General features: G+C 41.1%; 1 protein-coding gene across 1 annotated transcript in view; it reads left to right on the top strand.

Moving 5' to 3' along the window:
- Positions 1–13418: 13418 nt before the first annotated feature.
- The window catches only part of paox (polyamine oxidase), a 28015-nt gene continuing 19455 nt past the window's right edge, over positions 13419–21978 (top strand). Inside the window, exon 1 of the mRNA XM_014154375.2 lies at positions 13419–13688. Within this exon, the coding sequence (XP_014009850.1) occupies positions 13529–13688 (160 nt within the window). The 5' untranslated portion in view covers positions 13419–13528. The remainder of the gene's footprint in view (positions 13689–21978) is intronic.

Raw genomic sequence — 21978 nt, 5'->3', positions numbered from 1 at the left:
GATTGTAACCATTTCCCTGTTTGACCGCTAGGTTTTATGTGTATTATGACTCATACTGTGGTACTCTATATAATCAGAGGAAGAGGCAAAGCAAGAGGTTTCACTCTCGACAAAATCTGTCCAAAATAAACCCAATGCGTTTCTATGGGCTTATTTTGAACCTAAACTTGTCGCCTGTCTTCCTGCCTTTGGAACAACGACTCCCATTGTCAGAGCGGAGACATGAGCATTTCGTCATTACATACAGATCTCTGATATAATAGATCATCTTTGAGACGGTCCAGTGTCGGTCAGCTGTCGTGGAAGTCTTTTTGTTCCCTCTGACGTCAGCCTCTCCGTAGGTTGTGACTAGATGGGATACAGATTTTGTCAGATGTGACTTTTCGTAGCAGGTTAGGAGAACTTACACAGCAGGTTAGGATAAATAACGTAGCAGGTTCGGAGAATTAGGTTAAGGTTAGGAAAAGGGTTAGGGTTAGCTAAAATCCAAAAACATACTTTTTATGTAAATTTGACAAAAGATGGGTTTTAATGAGTTCAGGGTTATTTGGTAGGGTAATTCAAAATATACTTTTAATTTATTTTTTCCCATTGCCCATTTTCCAATGTTGTATCACAAACTGTAATGGATTTATACTATAGTTCAGTTTGGGGAGTTAATGAAACATATTGGATGTTAACCGGTGTTAAACCCCACTGAAGAAGAAGAAAGCAATAAGATGGCGGAAGTGGATGCTGAGTTCGAATCAAGCAGCTTGTCGAGCAAAGTCCGTCAGAGTGACCAGGAGTGGTCTTATTTTGATTAACTGTATTTCTGAAGAACAGAGGAAGATTTCAGTGGGCCTCAAAAGAATCCGGACAACATAAGTTTTGTGTTTTGAACTTCGGAGTAGAGCACCTGTCAAAGGAGTCACCTCAGGGGTGACGACGTATGATCAGGTTGAATACCTGAAGAGAATTCCTGGTGTGGTTGGTGCCCGGCGTCTGACCCGCAGGCTGAATGGAGAAAAAGAAGAAAGTCTGTCGGTCCTGTCGTTTTTTGATTAAGAGCAAATACCTACGCATGTGAAGCTTGGTTATGTAAGATACGTTCTAAGAGCTTTTGTTCCCAAACCACTGCAGTGTAATAATTGTAAAGGATTTTGCTATGTTTCAAGTGTGTGCAGATGGACAGAGTATACTGAAGAACGACGTGTAGCAGGATGACGGTGTTGCAATTGTGGTGGGGCTCATGATCCTGAGTTCCTGGAATGCCCTGTAAGGAGATTGAGGCGGCAAAAGTTAAAGCAGTCACTCTAATCTCCTATGCGATGGTGATTAAAATAAATAAGTAAACAAGTGATGCTAGTGAAAATATGATAGTGGATGCACCGCAGCCTGCAGTAAATGTTTGCTTCAAGACAAAAGATACCCTGTGTGTTAAAAAGGTGGATTTTGTTGCGTTCATTGCCACAGTTATTAACTGTACAGCACAAGCCTCAAAGACATCTAAGAAACGTTTACATCTAAAGACTTGCAAGAGGTACTGGCGCCGGAAGAGCCCCCCTCCCAGGTTCCCATTGAGCCTGTGTAGGGATCAGATCTGTTTTATTTTTTAACAGAAAAGTTGTTTGATTTAGTTTAGTTTATTTCTTTATTTTTTGGTCATTTTTTGGTAGTTTGAGCAGTTTTTGGGGGAATCCTGTTTCCATCCCGCACAGTAGGTGGCGGGATGCACATTAAATTGTGTGATCGCCAATATACCATAGAGTATACCACGAAGAAGAACCCATTCTTGTCGTGACGTGATCGAGGCGGCAGCGGGGCAGTTTTCAAAGTCAGCATAGCTGCGCACCTTGGCTGTTGGTAAGCTGTATCTTTATTTGTTTGTTTTTTAGCGGATTTGGCACAACTGTACTGTGACTGGGGTCGGCATGGCGGATAGTTCAGATGGTAGCATTAGGGCAATTGATATTGATAATGATAATGATGATAAAAAACAGTGATGATCAGCTATTTACACCTGTTGTAAATAGGAGGAACAGGAGTAAGAGAAATCGCAATGAGGGTGATGGAGGGATGAATACTGCTGGGGAGACAATGAGTAGTGTTGAGAGTAGAACTGTAAAGCGCGGGACCACTCTAGACAAAGAGGTTAGAGTATAAAGTTATAAAGATATGGTAGTGTTCTCAGAACCAGCAAGTAAGTATTTCCATCCCTTGCATTTGACAAAAGCAGTTATAAGGAAGAGATTGGGGTGATTTAAGGTTGCCAACCCGCTGGGTTATGGGAAGGTCCTGATCATTGCAAATAGTCAAATTCAGCAGGAGAAAGTTTTGAAATTAAACTCACTAAATGGGGGTCTTGTGAAATGTCACATTCCCGGTGCTGTGTCTAAAATGAGAGGAGTAATTTCTGAGATTCCATTGGAAAGCAGTCAAGGCTTCCCTGACAGGAGGAAAAGTTATTGACACGAAAAGGATGAAAAGCAAAAGAGAGTGGCAGTCGAGTGGACACTACAACTGTATTGTTACAATTTGAGGGGATCACTCAGTTATCTGGTTAAAGAGTATGTGCCGCCTCCACTTTGGTGCTTTAAGTGCCAACGGATGGGGCATGTTGCTAATGTGTGAAAAGGTTCAATGAGATGTGCAAAATAAGAATATATATTCTTTTTTTATCTATAAAATTAGATGTGCTAAGTGTGGTGGGGATCACGAGTGTGGGAAATGTGATCCTGAAGCTAAAGTTAAACGTTGTAACTGTGACGGAGAACATTTGCATCACACGGAGGATGTGAAGTACAACATAAAGCCATGGAAGCACAGAGGTACAAAATTACAAACAATGTATCCTATGCTAACGCTGTTCGGAAAGTGAATAACAAACCTAGGGTTCAAATTACTCCAGATAAAACATATTGGCAGATAATGGCGGCTCCGAGGACGCCAGTGGAAACTCAGCCAGTTGTTAATGGGATATGCGAGCATGAATGCTCAATTACAGAGAAAACCATGGTAGGAAATCATGTAGACCTCTTGGACTTCATGTGTTGGGAAATCAATATGACTGCTCCATATAAGAGCAGGACTGCATGAATAAACTAAGTAGTGAAGGCAGCCAAAGACATTCTAGGGATATCTGAAGTTACCGTAGAAATGATACATTGGATGCTGAACCAGAATTCAAATGATAATCAGGATAATAAATGGTATTATCCTCTATGGGCTAGGCGTCCCACCTACTCAACACCCAGTGTAATCCCGTGGCGTGATATTCAAATACCTCAAAAATGCAAAAACTTCAATTTTTCAAACATATGACTATTTTACACCATTTTAAAGACAAGACTCTCGTTAATCTAACCACACTGTCCGATTTCAAAAAGGCTTTACAACGAAAGCAAAACATTAGATTATGTCAGCAGAGTACCCAGCCAGAAATAATCAGACACCCATTTTTCAAGCTAGCATATAATGTCACATAAACCCAAACCACAGCTAAATGCAGCACTAACCTTTGATGATCTTCATCAGATGACAACCCTAGGACATTATGTTATACAATACATGCATGTTTTGTTCAATCAAGTTCATATTTATATCAAAAACCAGCTTTTTACATTAGCATGTGACTAGCATGTGACTAGCATTCCCACCGAACACTGCCGGTGAATTTACTAAATTACTCACGATAAACGTTCACATAAAACATAACAATTATTTTAAGAATTATAGATACAGAACTCCTCTATGCACTCGATATGTCCGATTTTAAAATAGCTTTTCGGTGAAAGCACATTTTGCAATATTCTCAGTAATAGCCCGGCATCACAGGGCTAGCTATTTAGACACCCAGCAAGTTTAGCACTCACCAAAGTCAGATTTACTATAAGAAAAATGTTATTACCTTTGTTGTCTTCGTCAGAATGCACTCCCAGGACTTCTACTTCAATAACAAATGTTGGTTTGGTCCCAAATAATCCATTGTTATATCCAAATAGCGGCGTTTTGTTCGTGCGTTCAAGACACTATCCGAAAGGGTAAATAAGGGTGACGAGCATGGCGCATTTCGTGACAAAGAAAATCTAAATATTCCATTACCGTACTTCGAAGCATGTCAACCGCTGTTTAAAATCAATTTTTATGCCATTTTTCTCGTAAAAAAGCGATAATATTCCGACGGGGAATCTGCGTTTAGGTAAAAAGAGGAAAGAAAATAAAGCACAGGGTCGACTCGTGCACGCTCCTAAGCCCATTGTCCTCTGATCGGCCACTTGCCAAACGCGATAATGTGTTTCAGCCAGAGGCTGCCTCGATATCATTCAGCTTTTTCCCGGGCTCTGAGAGCCTATGGGAGCCGTAGGAAGTGTCACGTTACAGCAAAGATCCTCAGTCTTCAATAAAAAGAGCCAAGATGAACAACAACTTGTCAGACAGGCCACTTCCTGTTCAGAATCTTCTCAGGTTTTTGCCTGCCATATGAGTTCTGTTATACTCACAGACACCATTCAAACAGTTTTAGAAACTTTAGGGTGTTTTCTATCCAAAGCCAATAATTATATGCATATTCTAGTTACTGGGCAGGAGTAGTAACCAGATTAAATCGGGTACGTTTTTTATCCGGCCGTGTCAATACTGCCCCCTAGCCCTAACAGGTTAATGTGTTCTTTGTTGGTCAATGAAATACTAGGAGATTGATAGCCAATGGATAAGAATTTAAGAAGTTAAAACATTATTTAGATGTTTTCCCGGATATACTGTACAAGAAACATGGCTTAAACCGCAATTGTATTATATTATACCTGGGTTTATCTCTCTGAGAAGTCATAGAATAGAGCAGGGGTTCTCAACTGGTTTTGAGTTGGGACCGGAATTGAACCAGGTTGCCTGTTGCGACCCAATATTCGCGTCGCAAAAAATAATTGCCAAAATACAATGTGGAAAACTATACTGATGTAACGGCCGTCGTCGAAATAAAACCAAGGTGCAGCAGAGGATGTGTATTCATTTTAAATATTTAATAAAAATGAACCACTACAAACAAAACACTCGATAGCAACGACAGCAAACAGTCCTGTTTGGTAAAAAATTAACGAAACAGAAAACAATCACCCACAAAAACCCAAAGGAAAAACAGGCTACTTATGTGTGACTCCCAATCAGCAACAACGAACTACAGCTGTGCCTGATTGGGAGCCACACACGGCCCAAAACAAAGAAATACAAAACATAGAAAAATGAACATAGAACGCCCACCTAATGTAACACCCTGGCCTAACCAAAATAAAGAACAAAAACCCCTCTCTATGGAGGGCATAGGCCCACCCACTGGGGAGCCAGACCTAGCCAATGAGTTTTTCTCTACAAAAGGGCTTTGTTATAGACAGAAATACTCCTCATTACTAGTGATGGGTTGTTCGGAAACCAGTCGGCTCTAAGAGCCGGTTCGCATATCAGAAGAGCCGAATCTATTTATAAAAATATTTTAAAAAATAAGATATGAATAATCAAAATATTTAAATGAATAGAATTAACTAATTCAAAGAACGAAAAAATAAATCAAATAATATAGGCCTAAATGCTCAAGGGCACACCCATTCATTCTGACTGTCTGCTCAGACTAACAGTCTCACCTGTTGTTCCTGTCAATCAGACACAGTGTCAATCAATGAACCTAAGATGCGTGAGGGAGGGCCGAGCCAACTCACTCACAGTCACACACTTAGCAGCCGAGGAGACAAAGGAAGGACAGCTGTGAAAACAATAGCTGGAAAATGAGTCGGAAGCACAGTAGCATTTGGATGCATTTTAATAATGTAGACAATGTTAGAGCACAGTGTAGAATTTGCCAAAACAAAATCCTCCAAATAGGATCGGACCTCCATTATGGCATCTGCTGAGGGATTCCTTTGTGTTGCATCCCTAGTTGCTCTCTCGTCAAATAGCATCCAAACAGCAGACGTTTGTGGCACTACTGCTGGTGATTCTGCTCCATCTGCTCTCTCTTCTTCCTGTTGCCCTGGTGCCTGAGCCAGCTGACTGCTGGGGCTGTCCCTCCCTGCTGCTGAGGTTATTCTTTGAAGAGCCTCATCAATCGCACTGTAATCACTAAAGACTAACTTCTTAAACCTGGGGTCAAGTGCAGCGGTTTCTGATAGCACGTGATTATATTCCATTCTGTTGAACTTTCTGCCCATTGATGAACATAGGGTGTCCATAAACTCTGTCACATGTCCTCTGGTTACATTTGCTTCTCTCTGGTGGCTGGCTGTGATTTGCTGCAGACCCTTACACAGGAGTATCAAATCTCTCATAAAAGCAAAATATGGTCAGCATTGCTGTGTTGGGAATGTTGTTCCCTTGTCATGAAATTGCTACATTTAATATCAATATTGCATTTAAAATATACTAAAATATCAAGATGTAAACCGTAAGAAGTGTGATTCTGGAGAGTCATTGGATGCTGAATTTGCCATGTTTGAAAGGGTTTTAGAGGGGTGTGGTTGCACTGCTCCAGGTGAGGATTGATTATGCTACATTATGTTTAAACATAAGTTTTGGGAAAGATTTTGAGTTTATTTAACAAAATATGGAGGACAGGAGTGCTACCATCAGGATGGAAACGTGCTGTGGTTTTGCCTTTTGTCAAGCCTGGTAAAGATCCATCCAGTCCTGCTAGTTATAGACCTATTGCATGTACATCAAATCTCTGTAAATGAATGGAAAAGTTGATTGTAGGAAGATTGACGTATTGTCTAGAACAGTTGTGCCCAACCTTTTTCGGTTACTGTACCACCATATGAAATTTGCTCTGCCCGAAGTACCCCTAAAGTACCCACTCGTGTGCATTTTACCAGTAGGCCTATAGTCTCATGAGTCTTCTCAAGTACCCCATCTACCCCATATAACTGGATTATGGATTTCTTGTTTGACCGAATCTTCCAGGTTAGGCTGGGATTGGAGTTATCACGAGAATATGAGGTGGAAAACGGAACTCCACAGGGTAGTACTATTAGTCCTATCTTATTCACGTTGATGATTGATGATATCTTTGGGGATATCGGAAAGGGTATAGGGGCAGCGTTACATGCAGATGATGGTGCCATTTGGAAAAGGGGGAAAAAATAAATAATAATGTATGGTATGAAATGTAAGTCGCTCTGGATAAGAGCGTCTGCTAAATGACTAAAATGTAAAATGTAATATTCCTTATGTAATAGAGAAAATGCAAGGTGCTGTTGTAGCAGTAGAGGAATGGTCCTTAACTTGAAACCTCATGATATCTTTATCTAAATCTTGCCACATGTTGCTCGCTAACAAAAAGATTAAGGAAGATGTTAGTGTTTAATTATATGGGGAACGAATGGAAAGGGTAACAGAATTGTATTATTTGGGGCTATAGTTTGATGAAAACTTACATGGAGATGTCACATTACAAGTATTGAGACTAATTGTAAGAAAGTATTACATCTTATGAGGACAATAGTTGGGCATTATTGGGGGTCAAATAGGCACTCTTTACTGAATATTTATTGTACTTTGATGATATCGTCCATAGATAATGGGTGCTGTGTATTAGCTTTGCAATTAGATACTGGGGAAATGCCACTATCCCTTAGAAGAGTTAAAAACTTCATTGTGATAGGGGACAGCATTGGGAAGTTTGGATGAAAAGCGTGTCCAGAGTAAACTGCCTGTTACTTGTTTCAGGCTTCTATTGTGAAAGGGGAGAGAATAAGACCACTCAGAGCAAGTGGCTCAGCTGAAAGCCATGAGTTGTTTATCGCGCGTGGCCGTGAGCGCGCCGTTCGTTCTCTTTCCTTTCTAATAAAAACAGTATTGTCCGGTTGAAATATTATTGAATGTTTATGATAAAAAGGCGCTGTCCTAACATAATCGCATGGTGTGCTTTCGCTGTAAAGCCTTTTTGAAATCGGACACTGTGGTTGGATTAACAAGAAGTTTATCTTTAAAATGGTGTATAATGCTTGTATGTTTGAGGAGTTTTTATTATTTAATTATTAGATTTTTGTTGTTTGAATTTGGCGCCCTGCAATTTCACTGGCTGTTGTCGAGGTGGGACACTAGCGTCCCACTAATCCCAGAGAGGTTTTAAGCTAGCCCTGGCAGAATGGGAAAGACTGAAGGGTAGTACAGTATTTCATCCAACACTGACAGTATTGGAAGACTGCTGGGAATAAGAACAATATCAAGAGGGGTTTTGGCCCAGAGATTGGAAAAAGGGTTGAAGAATATGGAATATGGATATTGTTATATGGCCATCTGTGGCATTAAGAAATGTGCCACCATAGTTTTATACAAGACCATATGTTGATCTTAGTTTGAAGAAAATAAACAGTGGTGTGAAGTTAATGTAGGAACAATAGTGGATCAATATATTAGTAATATAAGGGAACAAGGCGAGACCCAGATGTAGACACAGGAGGCAGATGGTTAGAGTCTTTGTAGTTTATTTATAATCCAAAAGGAGTAGGCAAGAGAATGTCCGTGGACAGGCAAAAGGTGAAAACCAGATTCTGAGTCCAAGAGGTAAAGAGTGGCAGACAGGCTCGATGTCAGGGCAGGCAGAAGGGTCAGGCAGGCGGGTACGGAGTCCAGAAAAAAACAGGCAAGGGTCAAAACCGGGAAGACTAGAAAAAGATAATAGAAAACAGGAGCACGGGAACATACAAGACGAACTGGCACAGAGAGACAGGAAACACTGGGATAAATACACTGGGGAAAATAAGCGACACCTGGAGGAGGTGGAGACAATCACAGGAACAGGTGAAACAGATCAGGATGTGACAAGTAATCAGTTTTATTCTTGTTTTGCAGTGTATACAAATGGTTCAAAGGATCCCATGAATTGGAAGACAGGAGCAGGTGAATTTATTCCTGAGTTTGATATTAATCTATGTAAGAGACTAACAAACGATTTATCTGTATATTCAACAGAAATGGTTGCGATAATTGTTGGATTGCAGTGGATAGAGGAGGTGCAACCAAGAAGAGTAGTAATATGTTTGGACTCTGCATCAGTTTTGTGTAGTTTAAGATCTGGAAAGTCAGAACGTGAGGATTTATGGTTAGAAATAATGATGCCGCTGTTGGGGTTACAAAAAAATGGTATTGAAATTCAGTTATTTTGGATTCCGGCTCATACAGGTGCTTATGGAAATTATATAATAGCAACAACAACAACAAAAAAGTGAAAAATAGTATTGTGGATGTGCAGTTGGGTAGAGGGGAAATTAAAACATTGGTTAGGAAAAATGGGTTAGATTGCTGTCAGAGACAATGGAATGAACGTAGTAATCCCGTCACATTTTTATCGTACATGTACAAGGAAATCTGTACGGGAGATGCTGTCATATAATGGGAACAGAAGGGAGGAGGTTATGTTGTGTAGGATGAGATTAGGGCATACGGCACTGAATTCATTTTTGAATTTGATAGGGAAACATGGCACTGGAATGTGTAAAGGCTGTATGGTAGAGGAAACGGTTGTTTTGCGAAATGTATGATGTAGAAAGGGAGAGGTTGTTTAATAGGGTCAGAGAGGTTAGACGGGAGTGGGTGGTATTTTGGGAGGGGGTTATGGGAGTAGTGAGGTTTTATTAGAAATTCAGGGTTAGTTAAGAGAGTATAGTGATATAGATAGATCGTGCCGGCCTCACACTCCAGTATAGTAGGTGGCGGTGTATGCACCTGTCAGCCGGTTGCGATTCGCCAATAAAACTTAAAGAAGAAGAAGAACGCATACTGTCATTATGTGCAACGTTTATGGTCATATCACAGCAGTGGGTAGGAGGGAGATTCCAAGGTGTGGGAAGGGTGTAGGAGGGCATGGGATAGAGGATTGTGTAGTTTTGCTGGATAAAGTTGTATGTGTCTGTAGGGGTGCACATGTTGCTGGGGATTGGAAGTGTCCGGTGCGAGAGAGGCAGGTTGAGGTGGGTAGAGTCAGAGTAGTGCAGAAGGTGTTGTATGCTGAGGCAGTGAAGAAAGTAGAGGAGGATGAGTCAAGGGTGAGGGATTCTGAGAGGATCCCTGTGAGTAGTAGATCTGTGCCAGCACCGAGGGATAGGCCAATGAGTGATATATGCTTCAGTAAGATTGGCTTCTTGGTGTTCATAGCAATGGTTATCAACTGTACAGCAGAAATGTAACATAATCACAGAAAAGATATGTTGTGGTGGCAGTTGCAGAGAAGTACTTGGGGGTACAAGATTTTACTTCAGAAGAGTTACAGCTTGTGTTGAGTGGTAGTGTACCGTCCTCTCAGGCCATTGGCCTGGGAAAAGATCAGATAGGGTTAAAGTAGTGATATCATTTAATGAATATAGGGTTAATTGGTAGGGTAATTCAAATTGAATATTATTATTATTATTATCATTCTTTTTTCAGTATAAGCAGGCCCTGTGAGGAAAACTATCTGTCAGGCAAAGAGGTCATGTTGGCATTGGTTCTGTGACACCATTGGAAGGGCGACACCTGTGGGGGATGATTAAGAGGATGAGAGGGATTATCCAGTGTTGACGAATGGGGAGGATATGGCAGTAACAGGTGAGAAGGCAGAGATTATGGCCAAAGCGTTTGTCCAAGTGCATAGCTCGGCAAACATGTCAGATGAGGGGCAGAGGAAGAAAGATGAAGTGTGCTATGTTATGCTGGCCTATCTTACCGATGAGGCACTGGATAAGGTATTGGTGTTGTACAACAGAGTGTGGGAGGAGGGGAAACAACCAGGAAGATGGAAGGAGGCAGTCGTAGTACCAATCCGGAGGACCGTGTATGTTGCATTGATCCGATCTGTAATTGACAATGGCTGTATAGTGCATGAGCAAGGCAGAGGCAAAAAGCCTGATGTGGACATTGGTGGTGCAGAGACGGCAAGAGCAGTGGAATAGTCATTATTTATTATAATGGCGCCGAAGAGGATGGCTGACATTTTATGGGCTTCTAACTGTGCTATTTTGTGTGTTTTTTTCCCCGCATTGTATGTACCTTATTTTGTACATAATAAGGCCAACGTGAAATCACTGGAGAATGGCCAACGTGCAATCACTGGAGAATAAACTGGATGATCTCCGTTCAAGACTATCCTACCACCGCTACACCTGGCTATCAGCGGAGCCTTGTCTGGAAGCAAAACAGTTCATTCAGCCTCATTTACTGCCTTTAAAAAAAACATAGTTGATATGGCTGACTTTCTTAAACAAATGTGGTTTCTAATGACAATTGAGATGTACAAACTAAAGGGGATGACAAGCAGATACGAGGCAATCCGTCATTTTGATTAAAACATTAATGAGCGAGCTAGGGCGGACGTAGTCAATATAACTATTTGTTTAGCACTTTTGAAATGTACAGCGACAGAATTCAGAACATGGGCCGGTCTGACAGCGTTCTCCCTGTACACCAAGTCAGAACCGTAGGATAAATAAAAGTGGCATATAAGCAGACAATGAAAGCTCTTACAATATTCGATGATTACATTTCTCTAAAACAGGTTATAGGCTACATGTGCACCACCAAGTCAGAACAGTAGGCAAAATTAAGAGGGGTAAATAGACAAAATTATTAGGGTGAGGCACATGAGCTACTAACATTTTACTACACAAAATACACGTAGTATCGCTTTCTTAGCTACAGAATACACATCTCCCGACATATTACATAATTTATGCAGCAGCATACAATACATTTTTGGACTCACCTTGTTGTGCTGTGCTCACTTGAACAGGAAGGTGGCACGGCGGTCCTTCGTGGGCAAATTTTGTCATCAAGTCTGGCATTCTCTGGATTTATGATACTTTCAACACAACTGGGAACTCTGAAAAAAACTATGTTGAATCATGATGACATCATTGGTCTTCAGGTCATAGCTCTAGAAAGAGGACAGATTTACAAATTCCGAGTTGGAGCTCGTTTATTCCCGACTTCCCAGTTCACTTGAACTCACTGAAGTCAAGTTTTCACAGTTCCGAGTTAACAGTTTTGAGCGTGGCACAAATCATGCTTCATTGACAGCATGGCATTTTAAACTTGTAAAAGAGCCCCTTAATTCCAGATTTGGGACCACACAGCCACTGTCACTGATTCTTCCAAACCACTCAATGTTGAATTTGCAATTTCCAACTTGTTGTGCAATGTTTATGTCCAATGGCCGATGAGAACCGATACATTTTATCCATCATTTCTCTTCATTTTTAATCTTCATATGACATGGATTAAAAATTATTTGCCAGTATATTGTTGACTTGATTCATGATGACTGCTAGCTAAGATTGTGAAAGTATGAAGTTTACACAATCAGTCCAATCAAAGCTACTGTACATATAATGTGATTTGATGTCATTTTATCTGTGGCCAATGACCTTGAGCATTCTTGGCTGGGCACTTCTAATGTAACTCTATGGCAGCATCCAAAGGGCAAACATTTTTAGACTTGGCAGTGAAGTAGTGTCCCAATGAGTGACAAAACACTGAGCCAATCACGGCGCAATGCTCTGTATTTTCTGCTGGCTTGCCCCACCACCACCACAAAAAGCACTGAGCTTGGCTGAAACACCTGCATTTTGGAGCTGCCTTACTCAAGAAAACAAAAAAGATACAATGCGGCTTTAGTAACTCAATTATGTATATCTTTTTTACATTGTTGCAAACTGATATGTGACACGGATTAATGCTAAAATAAAACAGGCAAGCCCCCCACAAAAAAAAGATGTGGGGCTCCACTGCTCCCTTCTCATATAAACTTAGGATTCATGAGATACCCAGTAAGAGCTTTTGTGCACAAACCCCTTCAGTGTCATAAATGTAAAATATTTGGTCATGTGTCAAGTGTGTGCAGAATGGAAGAAATGCTGCAATTGTGGTGGTGAACATGCGCCTGAATTATTGGAGTGCCCTATGAAGGGTGAAGGAGAATGAGGTGGCAAGGGTAAGGAGTGTCCAGCGTGTCTCTTATCTGGAGGCGGTGAGAAAATGTAAAGGAACGTGTGGTGGGGAACAAGCAATGATAAGTACAGCCACCACGACCAGCGAAGGTTTCTCATCAACCGAGGGATAGTGAAATGCTACATGTTAAAAAGGTGGACTTTGTATTATTTATTGCGATAGTTATAAACTGTACAGCACAAGCGGAGAAGAAGTCTAAGAAAATTGGAATCATTGTGAATGCTGCTGAAGTTTTTTGGGGTCTTCTTGATTTCACAGCCAATGCAGTGCAAGAAATCCTGTCGATGAATGTAGCCCCAACACAGGCCCCTGAGCCTGTGTAGGGATGCATTTTGGAGTGGACTGTGATTGTAGAAGTATGATGTTTTTATTTTACTTGTTATTTTACGTGTTTTATTTAGTGTGATGTCGTTTTCCCCCTTTCCCGGAATGTTTTTTGTTGTTCGTATTCAATACCCCGTCCAGCTGGTGGCGGTAATGAACCATTAACATTGGATGCCAACCGCCGTTAAACCCCATCGAAAAAGAAGAAGATCGAGTAGAGAGTCGAAGACTGGTTGATAGACATCAGGACACCGTAATGGCTTTGCGGCACGGTTTGGACTCGCAGATAGTAATAGTTGGCTGTGGAATATCTGGTATTGGAGCAGCTTTGAAGTTAACCAAACATGGTTACCGCAATGTGAGGATCCTGGAAGCGACGGGGCGGAGTGGAGGAAGGATAAAGACAGGCAAAATGGGTGAGTGTAGAGGGGACATGAGAAAGGGGTGCGGTCCATCGGATCACTTAATTTTGCCAAGTCGATTCTCACCGCTTTTCAAAGTGTTGCATTATGGCGATAAAATCGTCCGATTTACGCTTAACTGCAGGAACTTTACAAAAATCATGTGATCAAAGGTCATGAATTTATGTCTTCACTTCACCAACCGCATCCTGCAACCATCAAGGTGATGGGCGAAAAACGTGAAGTTCATTGATCCCAGTCTAGGAAGTAGCTGTTTTGTTGTATATGACAGTACAACATTCTTATGATGACTATAACATGTGTTGGCACCTTGAATCTTCTCATAAAAAGTATACTTCTCTGTCGACTCAGGCAAATTTGGCGAACGGCTAAACTTGGACTCTCGTACACCTCGTAATGAAGACAGCCAATGGCCTGCTTCTATCTACTTAGGAGTCGTAAACACAGCCCGTTGTGAAAACGCAAGTTGCTGTCTGATGAAGAGGAATAGCTATAGATAAATATCTGTTTTCGAGTGCACTTGAAATATGCAGCATGCAATACAATTTGTTTTGATCGTATGAAGAGGTAACATCGTTGACCATTTAGCCAATTTTTTAATTTTTTTATTTTTTATTTATTTCACCTTTATTTAACCAGGTAGGCAAGTTGAGAACAAGTTCTCATTTACAATTGCGACCTGGCCAAGATAAAGCAAAGCAGTTCGACAACATACAAAAACACAGAGTTACACATGGAGTAAAACAACATACAATCAGTGATGCAGTAGCAAAAAATAAGACTATATACAATGTGAGCAAATGATGTGAGATAAGGGAGGTAAAGGCAAAAAGGCCATGGTGGCAAAGTAAATAAAGTACACTGGAATGGTAGATTTGTAGTTTGAAGAAAGTTAAAATATAAATAATATGGTGCAAAGGAGCAAAATAAATAAAATAAATAAATACAGTAGGGGAAGAGGTAGTAGTTTGGGCTAAATTATAGATGGGCTATGTACAGGTGCAGTGATCTGTGAGCTGCTCTGACAGCTGGTGCTTAAAGCTAGTGAGGGAGATAAGTGTTTCCAGTTTCAGAGATTTTTGTAGTTCGTTCCAGTCATTGGCAGCAGAGAACTGGAAGGAGAGACGACCAAAGGAGGAGTTGGCTTTAGGGGTGACCAGAGAGATATACCTGCTGGAGCGCGTGCTACAGGTGGGTGCTGCTATGGTGACCAGTGAGCGGAGATAAGGGGGGACTTTACCTAGCAGGGTCTTGTAGATGACCTGGAGCCAATGTGTTTGGCGACGATTATGAAGCGAAGGCCAGCCAATGAGAGCGTACAGGTCGCAGTGGTGGGTAGTATATGGGGCTTTGGTGACAAAACGGATGGCACTGTGATAGACTGCATCCAGCTTGTTGAGTAGGGTATTGGAGGCTATTTTGTAAATAACATCACCGAAGTCGAGGATTGGTAGGATGGTCAGTTTTACGAGGGTATGTTTGGCAGCATGAGTGAAGGATGCTTTGTTGCGAAATAGGAAGCCAGTTCTAGATTTAACTTTGGATTGGAGATGATTGATGTGAGTCTGGAAGGAGAGTTTACAGTCTAACCAGACACCTAGGTATTTGTAGTTGTCCACAAATTCTAAGTTAGAACCGTCCAGAGAAGTGATGCTGGACAGGCGGGCAGGTGCAGGCAGCGATCGGTTGAAGAGCATGCATTTAGTTTTACTTGTGTTTAGGAGCAGTTGGAGACCACGGAAGGAGAGTTGAATGGCATTGAAGCTCGTCTGGAGGGTTGTTAACACAGTGTCCAAAGAAGGGCCAGAAGTATACAGAATGGTGTCGTCTGCGTAGAGGTGGATCAGAGATTCACCAGAAGCAAGAGCGACATCATTGATGTATACAGAGAAAAGAGTTGGCTCAAGAATTGAACCCTGTGGTACCACCATAGAGAGAGGTGCCAGAGGTCCGGACAGCAGGCCCTCCGATTTGACAAACTGAACTCTGTCAGAGAAGTCGTTGATGAACCAGGCGACGCAATCGTTTGAGAAACCAAGGCTACTGAGTCTGCCGATGAGGATGTGGTGATTAACAGAGTCAAAAGCTTTGGCCAGGTCAATGAATACGGCAGCACAGTATTGTTTCTTATCGATGGCGGTTACGATGTCGTTTAGGACCTTGAGCGTGGCTGAGGTGCACCCATGACCAGCTCTGAAACCAGATTGCATAGCGGAGAGGGTGCGGTGGGATTCGAAATGGTCGGTAATCTGTTTGTTGACTTGGCTTTCGAAGACCTTAGAAAGGCAGGGTAGGATGGATATAGGTCTGTAGCAATTTGGGTCAAGAGTGTCACCTCCTTTGAAGAGGGGGATGACAGCAGCTGCTTTCCAATCTATGGGAATCTCAGACGACACGAAAGAGAGGTTGAACAGGCTAGTAATAGGGGTTGCAATAATTTCGGCAGATAATTTTAGAAAGAAAGGGTCCAGATTGTCAAGCCCAGCTGATTTGTAGGGGTCCAGATTTTGCAGCTCTTTCAGAACATCAGCTGAATGGATTTGGGAGAAGGAGAAATGGGGAAGGCTTGGGCGAGTAGCTGTGGGGGGTGCAGTGCTGTTGAATGCAGTAGGGGTAGTTAGGTGGAAAGCATGGCCAGCCGTAGAAAAATGCTTATTGAAATTCTCAATTATAGTGGGCTTATCGGTGGTGACAGAGTTTCCTATCCTCAGTGCAGTGGGCAGTTGGGAGGAGGTGTTCTTATTCTCCATGGACTTTACAATGTCCCAGAACTTTTTAGAGTTGGAGTTGCACGAAGCAAATTTCTGTTTGAAAAAGCTAGCCTTGGCGTTTCTAACTGCCTGTGTGTATTGGTTTCTAACTTCCCTGAAAAGTTGCATATCGCGGGGGCAGTTCGATGCCATAATTTATTGAAAGCTAGGCAATATTACAGTTTGACTAGCCTAGCCAGCTAGTATAAACGTCAATTTGTGTTTAATTATCCATATCCCTGTCAGTGAATTAAAATGTTTTGGCATGATTTCTCATTTCAAGGAACTAGCTGCAAGCTTAACAAAACATTCTATAATATACTTTGCATAGAATCCCAAATAAAAGCATGTGTATGCTAGAATGGAGGTTAACAGGCTTACTACACCGCTCGCGTCGCAAAATACATTTAGAAATCTATATAAACCCATAATGCAATATTCCACAGCCAACCATTGCACCCACACTGCTCGCGCGCTTCAACAAGCGAACTCACGCTGCAAGTCCTGCCTCTCCCATCTCATTGGTTTATAGAAGCAGGTACCCATGTGCCATCTCCTCATTGGTTATGCCCACGTGGGTGATTGAAAGCCGAACTGTGTTGTCGGTTGTCGTGGTAATACTATGAAAGTTTAGATGCCAATCGCCATTTAAGTTCAAAGATGAAAAAGCCTGGAAAGAGGAGAGATGACTAGAAACGATTCGGTTGACCGTTTTATGTGTGGATTAACCTCTATGGGCTAGGTGGGACGCTAGCGTGCCACCCGTGGTGCACTCCATCAACAGCAGGTGCATTTCAAGAGCGGCAAATTTGAATCCAAATAAATGTCAAAATTCAAATTTTTCAAACATACAACTATTTTACACCCTTTGAAAGATAAACATCTCCTTAATCTAACCACGTTTTACGATTTCAAAAAGGTTTTACGGCGAAAGCATAAATTTAGAGTATGTTAGGACAGTACATTTACAAGAGTTGTGTGTAATGTTTTGTCAAGCCAAAGACAGGGTCACCAAAACCATAAAACCAGCTAAAATGATGCACTAACCTTTTACAATCTCCATCAGATGACACTCCTAGGACATTATGTTAGACAATGCATGCATTTTTAGTTCTATCAAGTTCATATTTATATCCAAAAACAGCGTTTTACTATGGCATTGATGTTGAGGAAATCGTTTCCCTCCAATAACCGGCAGTCAAGTCAGCGTCACAAATTAAATAATTAAAATTAGAAAACATTGGTAAAATATTATATTGTCATTTAAAGAATTATAGATTTACATCTCTTGAACGCAATCAACTTGCCAGATTTAAAAATAACCTTACTGGGAAATCACACTTTGCAATAATCTGAGCACTGCGCCCAGAAAAATACGCGTTGCGATACAGACTAGACGTCATGTTGGGGAGATCTAAAATCGAAAATACTATGTAAATAATCCATTACCTTTGATTCTCTTCATCAGATGTCACTTCCAGGTATCACAGGTCCATAACGAATGTAGTTTTGTTCAAAAAAGCTCATCATTTATGTCCAAAAATCTCCGTCTTGTTAGCACATGATCTAAGCCAGCCGGACTTCCGTCATGAACGAGGGGAAAAAATATATTTCCGTTCGTTCAAACATGTCAAACGTTGTATAGCATAAATCATTAGGGCCTTTTTTAACCAGAACATGAATAATATTCAAGGTGGACGAATGCATACTCTTTTATAACGTATTGGAACGAGGGTACCCAACATGAACTCGCGCCAGGTGTCTAATGGGACATCATCGTTCCATGGCTCTTGTTCGGTCAGATCTCCCTCCAGAAGACTCAAAACACTTTGTAAAGGCTGGTGACATCTAGTGGAAGCAATAGGAAGTGCCAAAATATTCCTCAGCCCCTGTGTTTTTCAATGGGATAGGTTTAAAGTCAATACAACACATCAGGTATCCACTTCCTGTCAGAAAATGTCTCAGGGTTTTGCCTGCCAAATGAGTTCTGTTATACTCACAGACACCATTCAAACAGTTTTAGAAACTTTAGAGTGTTTTCTATCCATATATAATAAGTATATGCATATTCTAGTTACTGGGTAGGATTAGTAACCAGATTAAATCGGGTAAAAAAATTTATCCAGACGTGCAAATGCTGCCCCCTAGCCCTAACAGGTTAATTGTCGGAGTAGAGGACCTTGTGCATTTCAGGTAAAATAACTCAATGTTTATATCCCAGGACAAATTAGCTAGCAACAGCAAGCTAGCTAAATAGGACAAATTAGCTAGCAAGTGAAAGCTAACTAGCTAAATTGCCATAAATGTTTTAATGCTTTTCGACCTGTTCCCAAATTAATGTAATTGGTTCAGAGTTTGTTTTGATATTTTAACCTGCGTGTCGTGATTGCGTTTGGTGTGGGGGGACAAAATAAATGTATGCACGATGGTGCACTTGCGCAGCTGGTTTGGGTTCCGTGTTAGAGACCGCTGCAATATGCATATTTGCCAAAACATATTTAAGCAATAAGGCCAAGGGGGTGTGGTATATGGCCAATATACCACTGCTAGAGGCTGTTCTTAGGCACGACGCAATGCGTTTCCATATACCACAATACCCTGAGGAACCTTATTGCTATAATAAACTTGTTACCAACGTAATTCGAGCAGAAAATATACATGTTTTGTCATACCTGTGGTATAGGTCTGATATATCATGGCTAACTTAATTGACAGAGTAAAAAGAAGGAAGCTTGTACAGACTAAAAATATTCCAAAATATGCATTCTGTTTGCAACAAGGCACTAGATTAAACTGCTAAAAATGTGGCGAAGAAATTAACTTTGTCTTGAATACAAAGCCTTATGTTTGGGGCAAATCCAACACATCACTGAGTACTACTCTTCATATTTTCAAGCGTGGTGGTGGTTGCATCATGTTATGGGTATGCTTGTCATTGGCAAGGACTAGTGCGTTTTTTCCGATAAAAATAAACGGAATAGAGCTAAATCTTAAGAGGGGAAAACCTGGTTCAGTCTGCTTTCCAACAGACACTGGGAGACAAATTCACCTTTCAGCAGGACAAATAACCTAAAACCCAAGGCCGAATATGCACTGCAGTTGCTTACCAAGAATGTTCCTGAGTGACTTAGTTACAGTTTTACTTAAATCTGCTTGGAAATCTATGGCAAGACTTGAAAATGGCTGTCTAGAAATGATCAACAACCAACTTGACAGAGCTTGAAGAATTTTATTGTACGATCCAAAAATATTGTACGATCCAGGTGTGCAATGCGCTTAGTCTTAACCAGCGATTAGGCTTAGAGTCTTAATCGCTGCCAAAGGTTATTCTAACATGTATTGACTCAGGGGTGTGCATTCTTATATAGGTACGATTTCTGTATTTAATTTTTCTAAAACATGTTTTCACTTTTGGGGCATTATGTGTAGATGGTTGAGAAAAATATATTTCATCCATTGAGTTCAGGCTGTAACAAAACTAAATTAGTTCTCAACCAGATTAGTTCTCAAATAGCAGCTGACCAATTCCATAGTGGGCATGCATAGAGTTTGATGCATTGGAATATAAGGTATGGAGAATGATAAATGACCTGTAGGGTTATAGAAAAAGCATTTGGGAAATTAATATTTGAGATTCAAATACTAAATGTTCAGTGAATGAGTATATTTAGGTGGTTTAAATTATTAACTTTCCTACTAACCTCAAAAGGTGACTGTGCCTAAATCTTTCCAATCCATTTGTTATTCTACTAACTATGACTGAGTGTGAATGTTTCACCATTTATTGAGAACGGAGACAAACTTCAAATACTGCCTGAGACACCTTTGCTATATCTAATTATAGGTTAAACTACCAATCAATGTATATCAAGTGCTGTGGAGGGCACAATCTTACAATGTTGCAGTCCAGAAATGAGAGCTTTACCATCTATGCCAAAAGCCTGGGCCTCTGTCGACTGTAGAACTGTCATCAACGGATGCTTCAGTATTCCCCCTTCTCTCTAGGAGAATTTGTGTGCCCAGGCCCCATAGGCATGTCGAAAGCAGTGGAGGTTGGTGGGAGGGGCTATAGGAGGCGGGCTAATTGTAATGGCCGGAATTGAATTAATAGAACAGAGTCAAACGTTGTTTCCATAAATTTAATGAGTTTGATACCATTCCATTCCAGCCATTACAATGACCCAATCCCCCTATAGCTCCTCCCACCAGCCTCCACTGATCGAAAGGATCCCACCCTGGTCACCAATGTAGCTGACCGATGTAGAGAGCAACAAGTGCCTTAGCAGTATGCAATCTAAAGCTTGTGTGGTCCAGAGATGAGAGCTCTACCATCTATGTCAAAAGCCTGGACTCCTGACGGGAACAAAAGAATTCTCCCCACTGCATGTTACAATAGTAAAATAATCTGTTTGTCACCTGTTAAACTGATTCTACATTGCATTGGTTGGTGTTCTTCAACTCTAAAATGCACTACACTGTGTAAGACAAACTCCACGACGAGCAAATGCATATGTGGTATCAATGTCTAAAGGGTGACAGCAGGGCTAATTTCGAAATCAAATAAAATACATTTTTATTTGTCACATGCGCCGAATACAACAGGTGCAGTAGACCTTACCGTGAAATGCTTACTTACAAGCCCTTAACAATGCAGTTTTAAGAAAAATAAGAGTTAAGAAAAAAATCATTTTACTAAATAAACCAAAATTAAAGAGCGACAATAAAATAACAATAACGGTGCTATATTGAGGTAATATGTACATGTAAAGTGACTTTGCACAGATAATAGTTAATTAACAGCGAGTAGCATCAGCGTAAAAATGCAAGTAGTCCCGGTAGCCATTTGGTTAGCTGTTCAGCAGTCTTATGGCTGGGGGTAGAAGCTGTTCAGAAGCCTTTTGGACCTAGACTTGGTGCTCCGGTACCACTTGCAGTGCGTTATCAAAGAAAACAATCAATGACTATGGTGGCTGGAGTCTTTGGCAATTTTTAGCATTCTCACATAGGTGTTCCTTTTGTCCAGGTGGGAAAGGGCAGTGTTTAGTGCAATAGAGATGATGTCATCTGTGGATCTGTTGGGGCAGTATGCAAATTGGGGTGGGTCTGGGGTTTCTGGGATAATGGTATTGTGAGCCATGACCAGTCTGTCAAAGCACTTCATAGCTACAGACGTGAGTGCTACGGGTCGGTAGTCATTTAGGCAGGTTTCCTTGGTGTTCTTGGGCACAGGGACTATGGTGGTCTGCTTGAAACATGTAGGTATTACAGACTCGGCCAGGGACAAGTTGAAAATGTCAGTGAAGACACTTGCCAGTTGGTCAGCGCATGCTCGCAGTCCACGTTCTGATAATCCGTCTGGCCTTGTGAATGTTGACCTGTTTAAAGGTCTTACTCACATTGGCTACTAGCTTACAGAAACAAAATAACAATGTAGACCTATCTTTGCTAAATATGTTAACTTGAACCCGTTTGCAGTCCACATTGTTCTAAGTAATTGCATGGCTGCAATAGCATTCACACTGATCTAGGTCTAT

Source organism: Salmo salar, chromosome ssa18, assembly GCF_905237065.1.
Source record: "Salmo salar chromosome ssa18, Ssal_v3.1, whole genome shotgun sequence".
Lineage (NCBI taxonomy): Eukaryota > Metazoa > Chordata > Actinopteri > Salmoniformes > Salmonidae > Salmo > Salmo salar.
This window is presented reverse-complemented; position numbering and strand designations above follow the sequence as displayed.